Source organism: Malaclemys terrapin, chromosome 3 (assembly GCF_027887155.1).
Source record: "Malaclemys terrapin pileata isolate rMalTer1 chromosome 3, rMalTer1.hap1, whole genome shotgun sequence".
Lineage (NCBI taxonomy): Eukaryota > Metazoa > Chordata > Testudines > Emydidae > Malaclemys > Malaclemys terrapin.
Window position 1 is genome coordinate 71,347,351 of NC_071507.1, and position 23,732 is coordinate 71,371,082.

Consider the following 23,732-nt stretch of genomic DNA (forward strand, 5'->3'; position numbering starts at 1 on the left):
ACAGGAATTTGTTCTGGATAATGCGCTGTGTGACCTACTGTATCACAGCTGGTCTCTTGCACTTCCCCCCTTCGTGAGGGAATACCTACAACCACTCTGAAAGCTTGACTCTGAGCATTGTAGTGAAGCTTTTTAACATATTGGTATCTTCTCCCTGTCTGTCTTCTATTCCTAGCTAAACCTGCAATGAAATCATGATGCAAAAAACTGTGACCTATAAGTTTCATAACAGTATTATTATTGCTATATTGCGATAGCACCTAGGATTCCTAGTTTTAGACCAGGGCCGCCAGTGCTCGGCACTGTGCAAACACATAATAAAAAGATGGTTCCTGCTTCAGAGTGCTTACTATCTAAGTTAGTTGTCTTAATAGGTTGTGATGTGAAGATTATAATCACTTCAATAATAAGAACAAGCCATGTAGAAGTACACTTTTATCCTAGTGTTAATATTAGAGGTAACAGCAACAGAAAAGCTAAAATATCAAATCTTTAAAGGTTTTTTGGCTCATTAAGTTCTAGTGCAAAAGCCCGTCTTTTCAACCTACTGTGTATAAATATGCGTCTGATTATTATATTACTATGAATCATGGAATATTACCACAGTTCTGAGCTTCTTCCACATCCCTACTTGGTAATCCCAATTTTTATTTTTTTTAGTGGATATATTGTATTTTCATCCTCTAATAGATAGAGCAAAGACTCTAGATCAGGGGTGGGCAAACTTTTTGGCCTGAGAGCCACATCTGGGTGAGGAAATGGCATGCAGGGCCATGAATGTAGGACTGGGGCACAGGGTTGGGGTATGGGAGGGAGTGCAGGGTGTGGGAGGGGGTGTGGTGTGCAGGCTCAGGGCAAGGGGTTGGGGCACAGGAAGAGGTACGGAGTGTGGCAGGGGGTTGGGGTGCAGGAGGGGTGTGTCAAGGGGCTCAGGGCAGGAGGTTGAGGTGCAGGGTTCAGGAGGAGTTTGGGGTGCGGGCTCCAGCACCGCTTACCTTGAGCGGCTCTGGGGTGGCAGCGGTGCACAGCGGGGCTAAGGCAGGCTCTCTGTTCCCAGCCAATGGGAGCTGCGGGGGGCAGTGCCCTCAGGTGAGGGCAGTGTGCAGAGTCCTTTGCTCCCCTCCTCCACCAAAGGTCACAGGGACGTGGTGCTGGCCGCTTCCAGAAGCGGCGCAGGGCCAGGGCAGCTAGGGAGCCTGCCTTAGCCCCATGGCGCCACAGGGGTGGCAATTCCGCGGGCTGGTTCCAAAGCCCTGATGGGCTACATCCGGCCCGCGGGCCGTAGTTTGCCCACTCCTGCTCTAGATGATGTCTGATTGCTAGATAAGTGCTGTAGTTGTTCTATTTTCTTTGTTACATTGCCTCTGCAATGCTCCATTTTGGTTAAACAGAGTACCAGAAATTCCAAATTAACTGTGGAAAATGAACTTCTATTTTCATGTAACATAACATTATCAACACAGCCAGCTGGATGACTGTTTCATATTATTATCTAGCTGATACTTCTGTCTGGTAAAGGAAACAAAAAATGAACACTTCATAATCTTTGTAGCATACAAAATAGCTGAATTTAAAATTTAAATTTTATAATTACTATATTAGTTGTTTTCCATTAATTGTTATGATTATTTTGATTGGTTTAGCACTAACAGTGGTGTTTGATGCTGTACAAGAGACATATCAAAACAGTTACAAACTAGCAGAGCTTCCAATCTAAATGACAATCTAAACACTCTAGGAGACCCAGAGGAAAAGTCAACATTTTAATAACTAACTACTTGCATAGTTTGACATTTGCACAAAAAGAAATTACTTAAAAAAACGCCTTATGGCTAAAAGAAGAAAATCCAGATGATTTAAAGAGAGAGAATAGCAACTTATTCTACAGTGTTTGGATAGTTTCATTTCACAGAAGACTGCTTTGTAATAAGTTTGGCTTTTAAAATTTCAGTTGCTATGTAGTTCCTTCCATTTAAATTTCTTTTAAATAATAATAAGTTCTCATACAGTGATCTTTAGCCATAGATCTCAAAGTGCTTTAGCAGACTGGCAGGAGTGACTGGGTAGAAAATTCATTGTACTTGTGTGAGAGTATGATAAAGGATTAGTGCTGATGCTAACTAGACACCCTTTTCTGGAAACGACAGTGATTAACTAGATGGAAAGTTATTCTGAAAATACTTATAAATAATGTTCCAAATTTGTAGTTCTCTACAGGTGTTTCCCAATAACAGTGAATTATTACGTAACTATGTTCTGCATCCTCTTAACCCTTCCTGGAGCTTTTTGGTGCAGGAGTCATTTGTAATCAGCCGACTATATAAAAGAAGGCAATTTGATTGGGTGGCTTGATGAAATGAGACCAAGATCTGGTACAGCTGTATAATATTATCTGGTTCTGTGAACCGTTGATTAAGTATTTACAGATTTAAAAAAGGCAATTCAAATGCATCTGTGTCACTGATCAGCTTGTAAAAGACTTCATTGTTTGACTGGCACCAAGTTGAATGTGTTAGTGTAGCTGTAGGAAGTCTGCAGAGCCTGTTACTGAAGGACATTGGGTTACCAACAGAAAAACAAGTATAATTTCCATGTACATTTTAATTTGCCAGCTTCTGTCCATGTGATATTTTTACTTTGTAGTAATATATTTCCTTTTTTTTTTTTGTTTGAAGGGAATAAACATGATGATGGGACACAGAGTGATTCAGAAAATGCTGGTGCACGCAGGCATTACAATAAGCGAGCAACACTTGATGAGCATTTAAGGCATCAACATCTAGAACAGAAAAAGTCATACCAGAAAGCCCATACTACAGAAAAGCATGAAGAGCAGGCTGCTATAAGTCAGACTGCCTTTATGATTGAGTTTTTTGATGAAGACCATCCTCGAAAGAGACGATCTTATTCCTTTTCTCAGAACGTAGGAGCTCTTTGCTCAGAAACTCCTTCTTCAGCACCTCATGTGAGAGCTGAGAAAGTGAAAGGTACATCTGGAGACATCAAAGGGGTTTCTTTGCCTTTGCAGACTAGTAGGGTAGCACATGGTGTTCATGCAAAACTATTAAAACAAAAATCAGAAGAACCCTCGGTTGCATTACCTTTCTTACAAACTGCATTGTTAAGAAGTTCAGGAAGTCTTGGACATAGACCAAGCCAAAACCAGGAGATGGACAAAAAATTAAAAAGCCAGCTTGTTTCTGCTGCTACTGAAAAGGACAATGATGATGACCAAAGTGACAAAGGTACTTACACTATTGAGTTGGAAAATCCCAATTCTGAGGAAATGGAAGCACGTAAAATGATTGACAAGGTAAGAAATTAAAATACATACCACTATTACACCTGCATTTCATTTTTTTCTGATGGGAAATACATGCTACTTACTAAAATTACCAGGATACTTTAATCATAATGAAATACAGGTTCTCAAAGTAGACTTTAATATTTGTGTATGGAAAAAGGCATAAGAGGGCTTCCAGTGTATTGCCTAAACATTCCAAATCATTCTTGATGGTATTGCTATTATTCTTTATTTACTACTCAGTATTCTACTCAATATTCTACACAGTATTAAAAATGGTTAGATACTACTGTTGTTTCAATCTTCCCTGTCTGTCTGAATTAGAGAACATTTTAGAATTGCTGTGTTTTTAGCAAAGTTACTAAATTTGGATTTACTACAGTCCTGTGAAAATACTGATCTGTTTTAAAAACTCCACGTCTCTTCCTGTTTTTCCATACACTGATTAATGTTGTGACAAAGAACAAATTCAGATGAACAAATTATACCACTACCTCATGTTTTCCAGAATTGTAAAGGTGGTATAGTCAATGTATAGCTTGTATTTCAGTAACTTGTCCTAAATTTCAGCATCTGTCATACTCCATCGAATAGAATTAAGAATATTTTCACCTCTCCTTTATACATATAAACTCACTGGTACTCAAACAAGTGATCATATGGTTCTAGGGGGGAGGGATAGCTCAGTGGTTTGAGCATTGGCCTGCTAAACCCAGGGTTGTGAGTTCAATCCTTGAGGGGGCCACTTAAGGATCTGGAGCAAAATAAGCACTTGGTCCTGCCTAGTGAAGGCAGGGGGCTGGAATTGATGACCTTTCAAGGTCCCTTCCATATCTAGGAGATAGGATATCTCCAATAATTTATTTATTTATTTTTATAGGCACCTGTTGAGGGAGACTGCAGCTCAGTTACCAAGATAACTTTAGTTTTATAATAAGGGTTTGGACTCCAATATCAAGATAAGAATAACTTACTGTAAACATTTGACTTGCCACTTTTGAATCAGAACTTTCTTTATTACTAATTCTCTGCTTTCCTAAATAATCCATTTAAGGAATGTTAATCTCTGTAGGACAGTGGTCTCCAGTTTAGACCCACAGTGATACATATTCAGCATGCTATGCAGATAATGTATTGCTTATTTGTTCCCAAAAATTACATGATAGTCACTTTAGTTCTTCATGTTTAAAGCCTTTTTTCAGATTCCAGTAAACAGATTTAACCAGCAATTCTTGCTAATGAAAAACAGAAAAATATAAAGAAACAGATTAAACTAAATCTTTGATTTTAGGAAAAAATACTGATATGGTAAATGGGAGATTATTTTTAAGGTTCTTTCTATTTTACTTAGGGATTTAATGGAATAGTTTTATTCAATTTTTGGTTAATATAAAATGATTCAGATAATTTCTTTCTTATGAGTCCTCAAAAGACCTAAGCTACTTTTGTTGTGTATTAAAGCAGTTAACAAAAATTGAAAAGAAAACATTTCACAGTGGAACAAGTGAAAATAAAGAACAGGGTATACTTATTTTGTGTTAGTGGTCACAAACTTTTATTAATTATTGACTTTGGAGTTGTTTGTCTCCAACTCTGAATTTGACTCAGAGAAAGCAGCCTGTAAATCAAATTAAAAAAAAAAAAACAATAAAACCAAGCTTGCCTCTTCCACAAAATTTGACAATCAAGAAGATTGTTTCTGAGCTAAAATACATCAAAGGCGACGTTCAGGCAGCAATTTAAAATCTTAAAACTTAAGTAGAAGAATTAGCGAAAAGAATCAACAGAATGAAAGCAATCTCAAGTGAACATATGAAAACAGTCACAGACATGGATCGAAAATAGAAATAAATAGAAAAGGCAGAAAATTATCTGGAACTCAGATTAGATATGTTGAAAACTTACAAAAGGAAAATCTAAAAAGTCAAATGTGGTCCTGAGGGGGCGGAAAAACAGGAAGCATATAGATCTCAACATATAAAGAATAAGCTATAGGAGCTGTGCATTCTTGAGACTTGGAAGGAACTTTGATTACCCTCCAAAGACTCTCTCATGCTTGCCAGTTAAACAGATGGCTTGATCACATAATAATTTCCTCTGCTTTTAGATCCACCCTGTTAGAAACTGTTATAATAATATATAAGAACTATGTATTATTATCAATATTATCTAGGGTTACCATACGTCCGGATTTTCCCGGACATGTCCGGCTTTTGGGGGCTCAAATCCCCGTCCAGGGGGAAATCCCCAAAAGCCGTGCATGTCCGGGAAAATCGGGAGGTTCGGCCGGGGCCCCTTTGTGCGGGGCCGGGGGCATGGTGCCGGGCCGGGGGCCGGGCCCGCGGGTCGGGGGGCCGGGCCGGGCCCGCGGGTCGGGGGCCTGGGGGGCCGGGGGGCCGGGCCGGGATCGGGGGGCCGGGCCCGCGGGGCGGGGAGCCGGGCCGGGGTCGGGGGGCTGGGGGCCGGGCCCGCGGGGCGGGGAGCCGGGCCGGGCTCGGGGGGCCGGGGGCCGGGCCCGCGGGGCTGGGAGCCGGGGGAGCCAGCCTGGGCTGAGCTGGGCTGGGCCGCGCCTCCTCCCCCCCACACACCCCCTTACCTGCTTCAGGCTTCCCGCGAATTAAATGTTCGCGGGAAGCAGGGGAGGGGGCGGAGACTTTGGGAGGGGGCGGGGTTGGGGCGGGGGCGTGGGCGGGGCCCCCGGGAGTGTCCTCCATTAGGAGGGACAAAATATGGTAACCCTATATTATCCATAGATCTCAGTGTTTTACAAAGGAGAATAAGTATCATAGGGCAGTTCGGTTTGCATGCTCCGTCTTTGCTGTGCTCTGTGATTTTAAGTTAGACAGAGATCTTGGAGGATGAATAACTTATTGCTTAAAGACTCAGGAATTTTAGCTGTTTATAAGAAAGGAATCAAAATGCATTATAAAATCAATGAAAATGGAGAAACCTGCAACAATCTTATTAGGGAAACCTGTAAGGCAATCATAAGAAGAAAGTTTCAATATTGGCTCTGCAAAGACAAGAGAGAACCTGAGCTCCACCACTCAGGGATGAAGCCCTTGGGCCCTGGCAACCCCATTAAAACAGGGTCGCAACGCACTTTGAGGTCCCGACCCACAGTTTGAGAACCGCTGTAATATTGTCATGATCTTCCTCTGACACATGTTTTTCTGTTCATATTCTGTCATATGTGGGTATTTTGATAAGGTCTCTCCTACTTATTCTGTGTTTTATGGTTTAACTTTGTTACTTCTGAAAAGAAATATAATTTTTTTTTTTTTGCAGTGTTGATGTTTATATGGATTGTTTCAGCTCTCTGGGATGTTTATAAGCAAGCTGGAAATGCATGTATATCTTCAGTTAAAAATCATTCTATTTCAACTGTATATGTTTTTAAAAAGCGCCTTGATTTAGACCATGTGTAAGGCAGCAACATAGACTTTAGTATTTTGTTAAATATTATTAGTTGGGTCATTGTCCGCTTAAATTCTTGTCTGGGGAGCGTACCTCAAGCAGTTGTCGTGTAACTGTCTTACCTGGTACTTAGGGCACTGTTTAGTCCCAGCAGCCCAGATTGAGATGGTTTTTTTTTTTTAAATGAATAGAAACAGAATTTTTCCTACCACTAAAATTTTCTGCTATACTTCCTCTATACCAGTCCCAAAAAATTAATTAGATTTGTATTAGTTTTTCTTTACACTGAAAATTCAGTGATAATTGGAATTGTTCTCTTGTCTGTAGTTATTTAGAACTGGAAAGTCTACTGCTCTGTAATTTATCAGACTAAGTTTGAACAAGAGACTGTTTGGGTTGAGTTCAGTATTGGCTCTGGCTCCAGCCAAGGATTCAACCCAATAGTCCAACGATACAATTAGAGATCTCTTCATATAAAACTTTAAACAGAGGCCCCTTTTATTTATTTATGCCCAAGCCATTAGGATTTCTCTCACTCTCATATATATATATCTCACGCTGTCAAAAGTGGCTCATGACCATGAGTGCCTATCTCAAAAACAGGGCAGACCCAAACTGGTGGTGTGTTCTATTAGATTTCACCAAGCCAGTAACAAATGTCAACTCCACTATAACAGTCTTCCCATGAAGTCACAGACAGTCTCTTTAGACTCTCCGGTCTATCTTGCCACCCAGACAAACTGGACTTAGAGATAAATGATCACTTGTGCCAAAAATCATACTGTCTTCAGGTTGCTTCCAGTCCCAAGAGACCAGTCACTTACCCCAGATCAGCTGGTACTCTAGCTCTTACACCAAAAACAATGCCTGTAGCCAATCCTGTAATAAACTATCTAAAGGTATTAACTAGGAAAAAGAAATAAGAGTTATTTACAGGTTAAAGCAAGCAAACGTATATACACAAATGAGTTACCATCTAAATCCTAAGTGTGACAGAGTTGTAGTGATCTGTCAATTCAAAGTGTCTTTCAGTGCAGACCCAGGAGTAAGCCCTGGAGATCTCTGCCTCAGTCTAAACTTTAGACTCTAAACTTTAGAGTCTAAAGTCTCTGGCCCTGTCTGAATTCAAACAGCGAAGAGAGCTGGAAAAATCTTCCTGTGACTTAGTTTTTATTTCCTTCATTCAGCTTCCAAGTCCACAGGACCAGCTTCCTTACAGGTAGCATTTCCAAGGTGTGATAGGGCTGTTAACCTATCCTTTGTATTGCAATGTTCGTTGATGGCCCATCTGAATTTGATAGTCCTTCTGGATGGACAGGGGGACAATTCTTATGCCTGAGCTCTCAAATTCAGAGCAAACATCTTCAAAGTTATAAAGCAAAACTTACATAATTTCTTATAGCCTGGAATACAGGCATTACAAGTGACATTAATGCATGCAGCAACTTACCAGCATTTCATGGAATCTAAACACTAAATACTGTACCCTCTTATAAGACAAATAGCTATTTTCAGAAAAACTAACATACAGGTGAACTGGTCTGGTCTCCAGCTATGAGTTTTAGTTCTTAACTTATGCCAGCAGCCTAGGCAAGAGCTGGCATCTAACAATATATATCTATATGGCTGTCCACCATGAGGGGTATACATGTTTTCAGCTCTCACTAGGACAGATATTGACATCCAAGGTACTTCTTTTTTCAGGTCTCACGTGGCTCTCGCTTCCTCCTTTTCTCCCTATTGTTCCTAATCATCTCATTCTACTTCTTTTTCCTGTTAGTTTTGTGCTTTTCATGCCATCTCACCATTTGAAACATGACCCAAAGATCCATCTCACTTTCCTCTACAATTGATGTCTTTAATTTTTCCCCTTCTTATCCACCAAGCAACTGTTTGTGTCTTTCTCTCTCCTCTCCTTCCCTCCCCTCCCAATATCATTGATTTATTTGAAGTCTTATTTTAATTCATCTTCTAACCAATTATGTTTACAAACCTCCAGTTCTTCAGCTTTAGTCCAGTGTAATGGTCACTGTTACTTGCTCAACTACTAGGGTTATTTCTTGAACAAATCCCCTATGCTACTCCAAGACCGTCAATAGTAATCTTTTATGTGCGCGTGCGCTCCAGAACCAGTTACTCCCAAGTAATTGCATATATTATTGAAGCTTTCTTCAGCCTCCAGCTCACTATGACTTTTGACCCATTATTACTTGGGTAATTGAAGTCCTCTGTTGCTGTTTTAGTTTAATTTTATGGCTTCAATGATCTGACATACAGAGAAGTTAGATAAAAACATAAAAAAAACTTTCTTGAAAGTTGTAATGGAAAATACTACTTTATTTCTTACAATCTAGAACTTCAATACACAAGAACCAAAATCAGAGAGACAAAGCAGGCTGCTCCCTAAGGCAGAGAAGCAAAGCTCACCCCACCTTGCTATAAGCTGGCTCTTTGCAGCTGCTAAAAGACCCAGATCACATGCTTCCCTACAGAGCCCTCTAGCCTACAAGCTAGGACCAGGAAATACCCTGAGAATTTAAGGTGATAGATTATAATTTTAACATATGTTTCAGTACATCACAGTCTCTCTCAACACTGCACTATTATGATATAGAGGCCAGTAGTATACCCCCCACTGGTATACTTGCATTCTTATAGGGCTGGCTCCAGGCACCAGCTTGCCAAGCAGGTGCTTGGGGAGGCCACTCCAGAGAGGGGCGGCACGTCCAGCTATTCGGCGGCAATTCGGTGGACGATCCCTCACTCCTGCTTGGAGCGAAGGACCTCCCGCCAAATTGCTGCCGCAGATCATGATCGCGGATTTTTTTTTTGCGCCGCTTGGGGCGGCAAAAACCCTGGAGCTGGCCCTGATTCTTATGACTAGGGATTTCTGTCTGTTCAGGACTTACTGCATGGTCCTCTACTACTCAGAATTTGTATTTCATAAAATATCTGGACTCCTGTAGTTATAGTAGTACTCCCCACAATTTCCTATGATATCTCTTTCCTATATAGTTTATACTCATCTACTATTAATACTGTATGGTATTATTTCTACACTCTCTCTGAAGTGCTTGATGTTGAAATGGCAAGTAAAATGTCTTTTGGAAAGTGAGTTTATCAGCCAGCAATGTTTCAGCATCCAAATACTCAGTGCAGTTTTGTTACTCAAATATGACTTTAATATTTAGAGCAATATTAGTGAATTCCCTTGATGGGAAAAGAACAAAGAGAAAAATTAAACATATTAATTGTGCAGGGAAAAGGTATGACTAAACCTCATATGGTAGCCTTTGCTTGTATTGTTCAGTTCTTAAATCCTCATGCATGCATTGATGCAAATGTCAGGATTCCCGTGAGTGATAGACTGAAGGACGAGTTGTATGATGCAAAGAGTCTTTCTGTAGAGATGCAAAGCTACTTTGACAAATGTAAAGGAAAGAAAAGTCACACTTAAATACATTGTCCTAATTTCTTAATTCATTTGGCTTAATTTTTCAGAGAAGACCTTGAATGGAAGAAAATATGCTCTTTTCCAAACAAGTAGTTTCAAAAAGGCAAGACTCTTCCTAGCAGGGTAATATTCTTAACACCCCAGCTGATAACAGAGTGCAGAACACAACAAAAATTCTATTCAGGATCTTGATATGATCCAGAACATATTTTTAATGTTATAGTATGTCAAATTTTCTTGATCACTAACTGAAAAAATGGTATTTTTCTCTCTTGCTGATCTCTTTCAGCAGGTGTTCCATGTGTCTTTTGTATGTATCCAAAACTTTTTTCCTGCCCTAAATCCCTCAAAATTACCCTCCACTTATTCATTGGAGAGGTTCTATCAGAAAAAAAGTTTTTTTCAAAGATGCTATTTAATACCAAATATTTCAAAGGTTAGAAAGCCTTGCTGAACCTTAGAAAATGTAAATCTGTAACAATGGTTAGGAGGAATTCAAAATGGTATTTATATAAACCATTTACCCTTTCTAGATAAAAGAAACTATTTATGTTCTGTAGGTGTTGGAAAATTTCATAATGCTGTTAAATTGATCACAGCAGGTATCTTGTATTCATAAAGGAATATGATACCAGTTCTGAGCATTTTGGAAGTATTACATATGTTTATGGCATAGCAATGAGCAGGCAGCAACTTTAAGCCTAAACAGGGACTCTTGGAAACAATATGAAGTATTGACTCCGAAATTATGAGGCTGGTTCAAATGGGGTTATGTTGTCTTTGCCTTACATATTTCTCCTGGGTTGTCTTGTTCTCTTGGAATGTATTGGAGACAATTTTTTATTTCAGAAGGTGGAGAAAGCTACTTAGGGGAAGGCTGTTCTAGATTTGCTTTTGACAAATCGGGAGGAACTGATTGTGAATTTGAAAGTGGAAGGCAGCTTAGGTGAAAATGATCATGAAATGGTAGAGTTCATGATTCTAAGGAATGGAAGGATGGAAAACAGTACAATAAAGATAATGGATTTCAAGAAGGCAGACTTCAGCAAACTCAAGAAGTTGGTAGGTAAGATACTATGGGAAGTAAGTTTAAGGGGGAAAACAGTTCAAGAGAGTTGGCAGTTTTTCAAAGAGACATTATTAAGGGCACAAGAGCAAACTATCCCACTGCATAGGAAAGATAGGAAGTATGGCAAGAGACAACTCTTGCTTAACCAGGAGATCGTCAATGATCTGAAACTCAAAAAAGAGTCCTACAAAAAGTGGAAACTAGGTCAAATTACAAAGGATGAATATAAACAGACAACACAAGTATGTAGGGACAAAATTAGAAAGGCCAAGGCACAAAATGAGATTAAACTAGCTAGAGACATAAAAGGTAACAAGCAAACATTCTACAAATACATTAGAAACAAGAGAAAGACCAAGGACAGGGTAGGCCTGTTACTCAATGGTGGGGGTTTGGGGGAGGGGTGGAAACAATAACAGAAAATGTGGAAACGACAGAAATACTAAGTAACTTTTTTGTTTCAGTCATCACCAAAAAGGTTAGTAGCGATTGAATGTCTGACATAGTGAATGCTAGTGAAAATGAGGTAGGATCAAAGGATAAAATATGGAAAGAACAAGTTACAAATTACTTAGACAAGTTAGATGTCTTCAAGTCACCAGGTCCTAGAATACTCAAGGAGTTGACTGTGGAGATATCTGAGTCATTAGTGATTATCTTCAAAAAGTCACGGAAGATGGGAGAGATTCCCAAGGACTGGAAAAGGGGCAAATATAGTACCAATCTATAAAAAGGGAAATAAGGACAACCCAGGGAATTACAGACCAGTTAGCTTAACTTCAGTACCGGGAAAGATAATGGAGCAAATAATTAAGCAATCAATTTGCAATCACCCAGAAGATAATAAGGTGATAAGTAATAGTCAACATGGATTTGTCAAGAACAAATCATGTCAAACCAACCTAATAGCTTTCTTTGACAGGGTAGCAGGCCTTGTGGATAGTGGGGAAGCAGTAGATGTGGTATATCTTGACTTTAGTAAGGCTTTTGATACTGTCTCTCATGATTTGCTCATAAACAAACTAGGGAAATACAACCTAGATGGAGCTACAAGGTGGGTGTATAACTGGTTGGAAAACCGTTCCCAGAGAGGAGTTATCAGTGGTTCACAGTCGAGCTAAAAGAGCCTATCAAGTGGAGTCCCGCAAAAGGTTGTTACAAGGAAGGGGAAGAAAAATTGTTCTCTTTAACCTCTTAGAATAGGACAAGAAGTAATGGTCTTAAATTGCAGCAAGGGCGGTTTAGATTGGACATTAGGAAAAACTTTCTAACTGTCATGGTGGTTAAGCACTGCAATAAATTACCTGGGGAGATTAAGGAATCTCCATCATCAGAGATTTTTAATAGCAGGTTAGACAAACACCTGTCAGGATGGTCTAAATAGTACTTAGAAGGTTAGGGTTGGAAGAGACCTCAGTAGGTCATCTAGTCCAACCCCCTGCTCAAAACAAGACCAACACAAACTAAATCATCCCATCCAGGGCTTAGTCCTGGCATTAGTGCAGGGGACTGGACTAGATGACCTCTCGAGGTCCCTTCCAGTCCTATGATTCTTTATTTAAACTAGGTCCAGTTTGTCTCAACAGTAACTGCATTGCAGGACATTCCTGAATCTCTTAAGGCCGTAAAATGCTGCATTAAGCTTGTTACTATGCTTAGGAGAATTTAGTCTGCATTTTCCTGTTCTGTTCCTTCACATTCTAGAGCATGTATGTGCTGTAATCATAATCAGTATCATAATACTGTATCAGTATCATAATATCAGTATCATAATACAGCTCCTAATCCTATCTTGCCAGGGCAAATGGAGTCCTATGATTGTTCAGGTACTATGGGAACATCAGGCTCAGCTGAAAATATTTTTAAATTATTTTGGTTTCACAATTGTTTTAAGTTGAAAGATAAGGTTGCTGATAAGTGTTTACATGAAACATTTCCATTCTTCACTAACAAAACCATTTTATTCCCTACATATAGCCATACTAAGGCCTAACCCATAGAAATCAAATTCTTAGAAAAGTTTCTAGATGGAGAAATTCATTATAATCATTTAACTATATTCTGTTGTTCTTCGAGTGATTGCTCATGTATATTCCACAATAGGTGTGCGTGCTCGCCATGTGCATTAGTGCCGGAAGTTTTTCCCCTAGCAGTACCCATAGGGGGGGAGCGCCCCCACAGTCCCTGGAGTGGCGCCTGCCTGGCACGGTATAAGGAGAGCTGCGCATTCACCCCACCGTCAGTTCCTTCTTGCTGCCAGTGAAGGTGCGTCGGAATTGCTCTGCTCCAGCTTTGCTATAGCTCATCCCCAGAACTGTTCGTTCATTCAGCGTTAGTACCTGTAGTTAGTTAGCTGTTTAGTTAGTCAGTGAGCCCGGGCCGGGGCATGCCCCGCCCCCTAGGGTTTAAGTTGTGCGGCTCTTGTAGGCGTTCTATGCCAAGGAGTAAGCCGCACTGTTTGCGCTGCTTGGGAGAAACCCATATCAGCAAAAGGTGCAAGATTTGCAAGTCGTTTAAGCCTCAGACCAAAAGAGAAAGGGACATTAGGCTCCGGGCCATCTCAATGGAGTTGGCGTCGACCCCGACCCTGGCACGCCTCTCCGAAGCGGCACCGCAGCGTCGGTACGCAGCAACACTCCAGTGCCATCGACCAGCCGGCACTGCTCCCCATCCACGGGGCATGCCAAGAGGGCCAAAAAGACTCCTCCTTCGCAGCGGCACGGAGGGAAGTCTGGGACAGAGTCTAGGCCCAGGTCGGGCAGTCCTTGACCCCCCAAGGCCTCCAACTCAAGTTGAGTGGAGTAGCCCAGCCCCTTCAGGACAGGCCTCTCCGTATGTCCAGATGCCGTCCACGCCTGAAGCCCTCCAGGCGGTCCGGGACGTCATGTCCATGCCAGTGCCCAGAGCACTGCCAGTGTCAGCCTCGCGCTCCATAGGCAAGATGCCGCTGGGATCTCCACAGTCGCCTCTGGCCCAGTACTGGTCTCAGTCGAGGGAACGTTCCTGATGCCGATCACAGCCCAGCGACCACTCGGGGCAGAGTCCAGGTGGATCGCCCTCGACACCGACCAGACTGGCTGGCTGGGGCTTCGAAAGCACCATTGGCCCCCCTCTTCAGACCCCCGAGAAAGGAGTCGGTGGGATGTAACTCCTCGGCACCGCGCCCAGAGTCCGACCAGGTGGTGGACCCTCCAGTGCCGGCCAACACCCAGAGCACCGCACTGGCCTCTTCGCCCCACCCAGAGGAGGTGATTGTGGCCCCGCCCCCCTCCGTCCCGCAGGAGGACTTCAGGGCCCACCAAGAACGCTTAAAGAGGGTGGCAGCAAGCCTACATTTCCAGGCAGAGGAGATGGAGGAGCCCTCGGACTCCCTGTTTAACATATTGTCCCCATCGGCACCGGGTAGGGTGGCCTTGCCTCTCCATAAAGGGGTGGCTAAGATTTCAAATGCCCTGTGGCAAACATCGACCTCGTTGGTCCCCATCTCTGAAAAAGCGGAATGCAAGTACTTTGTACCCACTAAAGGGCATGAGTACTTGTATACCCACCCGGCGCCCAACTCCCTGGTGGTCGAGTCAGTCAACGACAGGGAACAGCAGGGTCAGCCAGCCTTGACCCCAAAGAACAAAGACTCTCGGAGACTGGACTCTTTCGGAAGGAAAATGTATTCATTTTCGAGCTTCCAGTTATGAGTGGTGAACCATCGGCTCTCCTGGGCTGGTACAAATGTAATCTGTAGGGCTCCCTGCCCAAGTTTGAGGACTCCCTCCAGGAGCGTGATAGGAAGGAGTTCAGGGGCTACTGGAGGTAGGGGCAGTGGCCGCCAGGGCATCTCTGCAGGCAGCCTCGGATGCTGTGGACATGGCCGCACAATCAATGGCTTCTGCGGCGTCCATGAGACGGGCGTCATGGCTCCTGCTCTCTGGGCTGTCCATCGAGGCACAGTCTTCCATGCAGGATCTCCCGTTTGGCGGGAAAGCTCTGTTTGCGGAGGAAACAGATACAAGACTGCATGGCATGAAAGAGTCCCGCATGACCCTCCAGACTCTAGGCCTCTATGTCCTGGCTCCAGCAAAACCTAAGTTCAAGCTGCAGCAGACTCCCGCTCAGGCCGCCCTCCCGAAGTACAAGGCCGCCCATAAGAAGCAACAGGACTATAAGAGATGCCCTCAGAGGCAGTCTCGGCCTGCCCCCCAGCCTGGGTCCTCCAAGGGCAAGCAGGCTGGGAAAAGGCGTTTTTGATGGGACGCTCGGGCGCACCCCACCAATCCTCATCAGGGATCCACCCCCAATAAAGCTTCCCTTCTCCAACCAGTTGTGTGGTTTCCTCCTGGAATGGTCACGGCTAACCTCAGACCGATGGGTCCTCAACACCATCTCCCGGGGTTGCACCCTCCAGTTTACTTCCTCCCCACCCAACCACCCCTGTCCCCGTCCCTCTTGGGGGACTCCTCTCACAAAGATCTGCTCGAGCAGGAGGTGGGGTGGCTCCTAGGACTAGGAGCGATAGAGGCAGTGCCCGAGGAGTTCATGGGCAAGGGATATTACTTCTGTTATTTCCTTATCCCAGAGGCCAAAGGGGGGCTCAGGCCCATCCTTGATCTCCGAGGTGTGAATCAGTACATGGTGAAGCTCAAGTTCCGCATGGTCTCCCTGGATCCCATCATCCCCTCCCTGGATCCCGGGGACTGGTACACTGCCCTCGATCTAAAGGATGCGTACTTCCACATCACATATTCGAGGGGCACAGGCACTTCCTTTGTTTTGTGGTGGGACAGAATCATTACCAATTCACAGTCCTCCCATTTGGTCTGTCCACTGCCCCCAGGGTGTTTACAAAATGCATGTCAGTAGTAGTGGCGTACCTCAGACGGCGGGGGGTCCAGATATTTCCCTATCGGGACAATTGGCTTCTCAAGGGCACTTCCCGGTTGCAGGTGAGGGATCACGTGGCACTCCTCCTGTCCACATGCACCGCCTTGGGCCTCTTGGTAAAAAACAACACCACGTCCACGTTAGTCCCAGTCCAACGCATAGAGTTTATTGGGGCGCTCCTGGACGCAGCGTCGGCCAGGGCCTCTCTCCCATCGGACAGATTTGAGATCCTGAAAGGTCTCATCGACTCAGTCACAAGGTTCCCGGTGACAACTGCCAGGGTTTGCCTGCAACTCTTGGGTCACATGTCAGCAAGCATGTACGTGGTCCATCACGCCAGACTCAGTATGAGGCCCCTCCAGCTCTGGTTGGCCTCAAAGTTCTCCCAGGCCATGGACAGGAAGGACAAGGTCCTCACTGTGCCAGACTCTGTGATCGCTTCCCTACAGTGGTGTTCCACCCCAAACAACATACTCCAAGGGGTCCCATTCAGGGGCCCCGTCATTGGAGCTGGTGTCCGATGCGTCGGACTTGGGTTGGGGGGGCCCATGTGGGGGAACTTTCAGACTCAAGGCCTGTGGTCGGCTCAAAACCTAACCCTACATATAAACGTCAAGGAGCTCAGGGCGGTGCGGCTGGCATGTATGGCCTTCTGCTCGCACCTGGAGGGCAAGGTATTCAGGGTCTTCACGGACAACACGGCCTCAATGTTCTATATCAACAGGCAAAGCAGGGCCCGATCCTCTGCCGCGAAGCCCTCAGTCTGTGGGACTTTTGTATAGCCCACGACATCCACCTGAAGGCCTTCCACCTACCGGGCACCCAGAACGAGAGGGCAGATTGCTTCAGCAGGGACTTTTCCTTGCAACACGAGTGATCCCTCCTCCCGGAAGTGGCCCACCGACTCTTCCGAAGGTCGGAATCTCCCCAGGTGGACCTATTCGCAACTCGGCAGAACCGGCGATGCCCCGGTTCTCCTCCAGGGGGAGCCTGGGGAGGGGCGCTATCTCCGATGCCTTTCTCCTGTCCTGGTCAGGCTGGCTTCTCTACACCTTTCTCCTGTTCCTTCTAATCAGCAGGGTCCTGCGGAAAATAAAGTTGGACAAAGCCTGGGTCCTCCTTATTGCCATGGCATGGCCCAGGCAGCTTTGGTACGGGCCACGGGCCTGGCGGTAGCTCCGCCGTTGCCGCTCCACCCGGACCTGCTCTCTCAGGACCAGGGCCGCCTCTTCCATCCCAACCTAGCGGCTCTTCACCTCACGGCGTGGCTGCTCAGTGGTTAGGTGGAGAGGAAAGGACATGCTCAGAGTGGGTTCAGCGCATCCTCCTTGAAAGTAGACGGCCCTCCACTCACCGCGCTTATTTGGCGAAGTGGTTCTGGTTTTCTAGGTGGGTGGCGGACCAGGGCGTCCCCGCAGGGACCGCGTCGATCCAGCTTATCCTTGATTACTTCCTCCACCTGAGAGCCCAGGTTCTGGTGCCTTCATCAGTCAAGGTGCACCTGGCAGCCATATCGGCCTTCCATCCGCCGGTGCAAGGGCACACGGTATTTTTCCATGCTATGACTGGCCGGTTCCTTAAGGGTTTGGACCGTCTTTTTCGGTATTCTAGGCCCCCAGTCCCACAGTGGGACCTAAACCTGGTGCTGGCTTGACTTACGGGGCCCCCATTTGAACCGTTAGCCATGTGTTCCTGGTCTCACCTCTCATGGAAGGTGGCCTTCCTGGTTGCAATCATGTCGGCCAGGCGAGTCTTAGAGCTCAGGGCCCTGACCTCCGAACCGCCGTACACGGTCTTTCATAAGGACAAGGTCCATCTCCGCCCACACCCCGCGTTCCTCCCGAAGGTGGTCTCTGCCTACCATATGGGTCAGGACATTTTTCTACCAGTCCTCTGCCCCAAGCCTTACGCATCCAGTGAGGAGCACTGTCTCCACATGCTTGATGTGCAGTGGGCACTGGCTTTCTACCTGGAGCGGACTAAGTTGTTCAGAAAGTCCTCGCAACTGTTCGTCGCCTTGGTAGAGCGCGCGAGAGGCCAGCCGATTTCCAGTCAGTGGCTTTCCAATTGGATCACTTCGTGCATCCGTTCCTGTTATGAGCTGGTGGGTGTCCCCCAGCCACCCATTGTGAGGGCACACTCGACTCAGGCGCAGGCCTCGTCAGCTACCTTCGTGGCCCACGTCCGCATCCAGGACATTTGTAGGGCCGCCACATGGTCTTTGGTTCACATGTTCACCTTGCAGTATTCTATCATCCGCTTTTCTGCTTTGAAAAGTGACTAAAATGGCACCTCCTCACTCAGTTAGACCAGCTCCTCGTGTGCAGTCATTCATACTGTTTATTACTAACCTAAGTTTGTTCTTCAAGGGCTGCTGTGGATTCTCCTTTGTTGGTTCTAGGGCTTGCTACTGAAAGATTCTTGTTTATGTGCCAGCCAAAAGAACCAACTTGAATTTCACATCCTTTTTACATGTGAACTGAGTAGTTTTGGTGAGGAGGTCAGTGGAAGACAAATATAGAACTTCACAATGCCATCATTTATAGTCGCTTTTCTGAGCAGAGGTGCATTTGAAATAAAACTCAGTTTTTGGCTGTACACTTCTAAAAACTTTCCATTGTCATAGAAAGCTTGTGCTAACTGGTTTTATATTCTCTTTTGCAAGTCCTTAAGTAATAGCTATATCAATATTCTGGCTGCTGTAAGGGAGCAAGATCAGTATTAACTATAAAATTATTCCTATATGTGAAGAGGATTTATTCAGGAATACTTTACACTGTAATTTTAAGATTAATAACCAGTTACTATATGACTGTTGGAACAGCAGGGCTATTTTGTTTAAGAACATATTAATATGCATTTTATTATGCTCTCATTGTATTTGTAGTAATCTAGTTTGTAAATGTGAATGTTGAACTACATTAAACCTTACAATATCTGTATTTAAGCAGTAATTGTAAGGATTTGAATTAAAACTGTAAATCAGGGAGGGGTGTGTCCATTATTTTTAACAAAAAGCCTTTCAACCTTCCTGTGTGTTTTTTAACTGGCAGATATAATCGTATAACATTATCCATATAATAAAATAAAGCATTCTCGCAGAAGTGTCAGAAATTGTGTAGCAATCATATTGCAAAATCTGTTTACCCAACGCTTTATAATAATGACTGACTAAAACAGTAATTATATTTTACTTGTTTAAAAATGTGTGTGAATGGAATTTTACAGTGCTGTCCTAAAGAGAGATTTGAGTGCACATTTTGGAATCTTTTTGCAGCATTGTAGATAGTAGATTTCCCTGGAGAATAAACCAAGAGTGAACAATCTCTACACACTTAAATTGTTGTTCCAGAGAAAATTGAAGGTATTAAGACAGACATTTCTCTTTAGAAAATGGCTTCCAAATCTGATGGATTTTGCACACCCCTGTGGCTTAATTACTTTTTTCATAGCTCTAATGATTCATGCCAGAAAGAACAGTACATCAGCCCAACAAATACTCCCGGTCACAGAACTGGACTCATAAATAATTAATATATTGAAAGGTCATTGGGAATAATAACACTCAGTGAATCAGCTGAGGAAATCTATCCTGATTTTTTGTTTTGTTTTGCCATTTTTCAAGAAGTGATACTTGTCATTACCCTGGTTAAGGAAGAACTGCAGAAAGTGAGTGTTGAATTTGCTTTTTAGAGATCTGGCTAAACTTTGGACATTTTGGGGCAACTATTTTGTTTTAAATTTTGAAACCCTATGGAGAATGAAGACTTCATTATGACAAGCAAGTACAAAATACATGCACACACATGGATATGTAACTGGTTTCTGAAAGAACGTGGGAGAATATTAGATTTGGCACATTGATATCTTTGGTTTCTTACTTGAGATGCCCTTTTGCTCTAGCAAATTCTCAATTACTGTTTTAATTCTTATTTTGGGGAAGTGTTTTTTATATTGTGTTTTCTGATTTCACTTGTTTACTTTGTAATAGGAATGATTTATAGAATTTGTGCGAACGTTTAAGATCATTTCATGAGGCCAGTCTGCACTATACAATTGACCTGTTCTCCTGGGTTACATTGCTAAAAAGATATTATTTTAAAATGCTTTTCAAAGGTGACTATCAAGGGCAAAATCCATTGAATCTGAGTTTGAAAAACAACTTAAATATGGGCCACATGTATAGATAGGGAAGTGGGCATGAGAATTCTACTCTAGTATAGTATATCACTCTTTTTCAAAGGAAAGAATATTCCTGTTCTTGTATCAATGTTTCTTCTATGTGATCAGTGGTTTTGACCTCTAAGAATGATCTGTTTTAAATTCTGTTATGAACACATGGGCTACCATCACTAGTGGAAAAAGAACAAGAGCTCAGTTTGAGCTTAACCTTAACTCTGACAATAGTGAGCTCCAGGACTTGCCTCTGAAACCCTTCCCATTCCCCCACGCTTTGCTGGACATCCCCACCATCCTTCCTCTCACTCAGGTCTGTAAAGTTAGATTCTTCTTGACTTTATACTTTTTTTGCCCTACACATCTAGGCTATGTCCACATCCTGGTAACATATTTCTAAAATTCAACCGTATCTCTCTGTCCTTATAGCTAAAGCTTGTATCCAGGACAATCTTCTCTCACAGTTTGATTGCTGTAACCTTCACCTCTCTGGGTTCCCTAACACTCCACCTACCCTTGCCCAAGTCCATGTAAAACACAGCTGCTAAAATAATCTATCTTTCCTATTACTTTCTCTGTCACCCACTTTTTTTTAAATTCTTCCACTGGCTCCTTGTTTTCTACTAGCTTTGCCATTGCTTTTAGTGCACTTTTCAATGTGCCACCCACTCCTTATTGAACTCCCTCACTATACTTCTATTTCATTAGTGATGTCAGCCTTGAATGCTCATTTGTCCATTTCTCCCTTCTGTGCATTCTCTCATGCATCTCCTTACACATGGAACTCCCTGCCTGAACTAATCTGTAAAGCCACTGCTCTCTCCTCGTTCAGATCCCTCTTCAAGATCTAGTTTTGATGGCATGGTAACTGACAGCTTAGCTGGGACAGGTGGAGATAACTGTGATTACTCTTGAATATATAGGTTACATAGATCCTCATTTTCAGAATCACTGAGTTGTATTATAGTTAATCTGTGTTACTGAATGATCTTATCATTGCTTTTATTATTACTCCATTCCCTTCCTTCCTCTTATTTGTTACTCTCTTGTCCCTTAAGTGCCTTTTGAAAATGAGACTTAGGATATGTCTGCATAGCAAAGAAAAACCCGTGGCTGGTCTGTGCCCCCTGACTCGGACTCACGGGATTCCGGTTGTGGGGTGTTTCATTGCTACGTGGACTTCTGGTCTCAGGCTGGAGCCCAGATTCTAGGACCCTGTGGGCTGGGACGGTCCCAGGGCTCAGGCTGCAGCCTGAGTGAAACAGCGCTGCAGCCCGAGCCCGGTGAGTCTGAGTCAACTGGCATGGGCCAGCCACAAGGTTTTTTTCTTTTGCTGTGTAGACAAATCCAAAGGCTCCAAAGTTGCTTAGGGCCTTTTTAGAATTTTAACCCATTTATACAGCATGCGACACAACAGGACCCCAATCCTCATTGATATCTTTGGCTATTACTGTAATGCTGATAACTTATGAAGATGATTATTCTGACACTAATGTAATTTATACCAGATAATGTTCATGTCCATATAGAATGTTTTATGAAGGAGGTATACACTGAACTATGGATCAGATTTTTAAAGATATTTAGATGCCTTAAAGATGCAGATAGGTGTGTCAGACCTGACAGTATCCTGAATGAACTTAGTTCAGTAAAGTTAAACCTGATTGAATTAGGGTTAATACCTTTGGGGTATATTGTATTAGAAATGCAAATGTTTATGTACGATTGTGAGAGCTTATAGAACTTCTTTAGCAAGAAGACAAGATTAATGTGCTCTCTAAAAGGTATATGAGGGAGGTTCTGAGGTAGAGGTAGATTTCCTAGGAATTACTTTGAGGTGAAGGGAATGTAAATAATCCCCCTCTGAAGCCAACCTTTTGAAGATACGCCTGGGGAGAGAGACTCATTGTATGTATACCAATTACCTATTCTGGGTACTCCTGATCAAATACCTCTGATCTGTATAAAAGGGTGGACTAAGCTTGTCATGCATGTGCTTGTTTTGAGCTGAAGCTGTGAACTAGTAACCACAAGGACTCCCGAAAGGGGCAGGTTGAAGGATTTATTCTGCAAGAATCCATGTTAGGGTTCGGGTTCCTGGTAAGTTTATTAGCATGTGTTTAGGTTCTTTTGTTTTCTCTGTCATACTTTTTACCTTAAGAATAAAGTAGGCTTGCTTAGAAAGACTTGTGTGGTACTTATATCTTGACTGTCACTCTATCGCTCTCTGAAGAGAAAGCAAGCAGGGGTATTTGGGCAACCTATCTGTGCTGAGAAATACACAGTGAAGGCAGGGGAATATCCTAGTCAGAAGGGAGAGATGTGAGTCTTCACTAGGGTTGCCAACCCTCCAGGATTGTCCTGGAATCTCCAGGAATTAAAGATTAATTTTTAATTAAAGATTGTCATGTGATGAAACCTCCAGAAATATGTCCAACCAAAATTGGCAATCTCCATCCACGAGAGACAACAGCTGGGGAGCTGGAAACCAAGATGTGTGCCCTTGCTGGGGCACTGAGGGGAAATACAGGTACAGTTGCCACGAACTGTGACCATAGGTGCTGAGTGGGATTTTTAAAAGTGCCTAGATACCTAACTCTTATTGAAATTGTGGTTTTGAAAATCATACTATGTGCCAATGTACATCTTTAGGCACTAACACCTTTAACAATCTGGCCTTATGTTCTTCTGCTCTTTAACTTATAGGTGTTTCTCAGTTTCTTGTAAACACGAAAATATTAGTAAAATAAGTGACGGGGGGAGGAATTTAAAATATTTAGAAATGTCTCTATTTTCTTTATAGATGAGCAGAAGAACTTAGAATACATTTTAGAATAAGCACAAATGAAGAATAAATACAGTAAAGCTTTTCTTTCTTCTGGGAACTAAAAATGAACTGAAGTTTGGGTTTGATTTTAGAATGATTAGTTTTCTTCTAGATTTATTAAGGAATTCTCAAACTAATTTTTTTCCCCAGGCATCCTTCTGCCCTCCCTGGGGCTACATCAGCGGTGAGGCTCCTGTTTCCATGAATTCCTGTAATAGTTTTTCTTGTAGGTGGTATGATACCAGCTATAACCACAGAGAAAAGTGGCAGCTATCTATACAGTACAGCTATATACTTTGCTATCTAATGGAAGAGTCCTGTATTGTGTGGTTTGCTGCTGAGGAGAACTGGTGGTCTTTCTTGCAACTATAGATAGCTCCAAAAGAATAAGCAGCAAGATTCAGGACTGCCTGTGATTGTGACCTGCCTTCTGTCTTGAGTTAGACCATTTGATTAATAAGTCTTAATGCAAATTATGCTGGCAGTAGGAGGCACATGAGAACTCTATGCCTGATTCTATACTTTTATAGTACACTCACTCAATTGCTCCCTCCAAAGGAGGGAAATCTTCATCTGATAAACTGTGGATTTACAAATCAGAATGTATAAA

The 23,732-nt window shown here is 43.2% G+C and overlaps 1 protein-coding gene across 9 annotated transcripts in view; it reads left to right on the forward strand.

The window, feature by feature from the left end:
* CEP170 (centrosomal protein 170) overlaps nt 1-23,732 on the forward strand; it is a 188,508-nt gene that overhangs the window by 97,644 nt on the left and 67,132 nt on the right. For all 9 annotated transcript variants that reach the window (XM_054023210.1, XM_054023211.1, XM_054023215.1 and 6 more), the window contains one exon: nt 2,676-3,313. In XM_054023210.1, the coding sequence (XP_053879185.1) occupies nt 2,676-3,313 (638 nt within the window). The remainder of the gene's footprint in view (nt 1-2,675; nt 3,314-23,732) is intronic.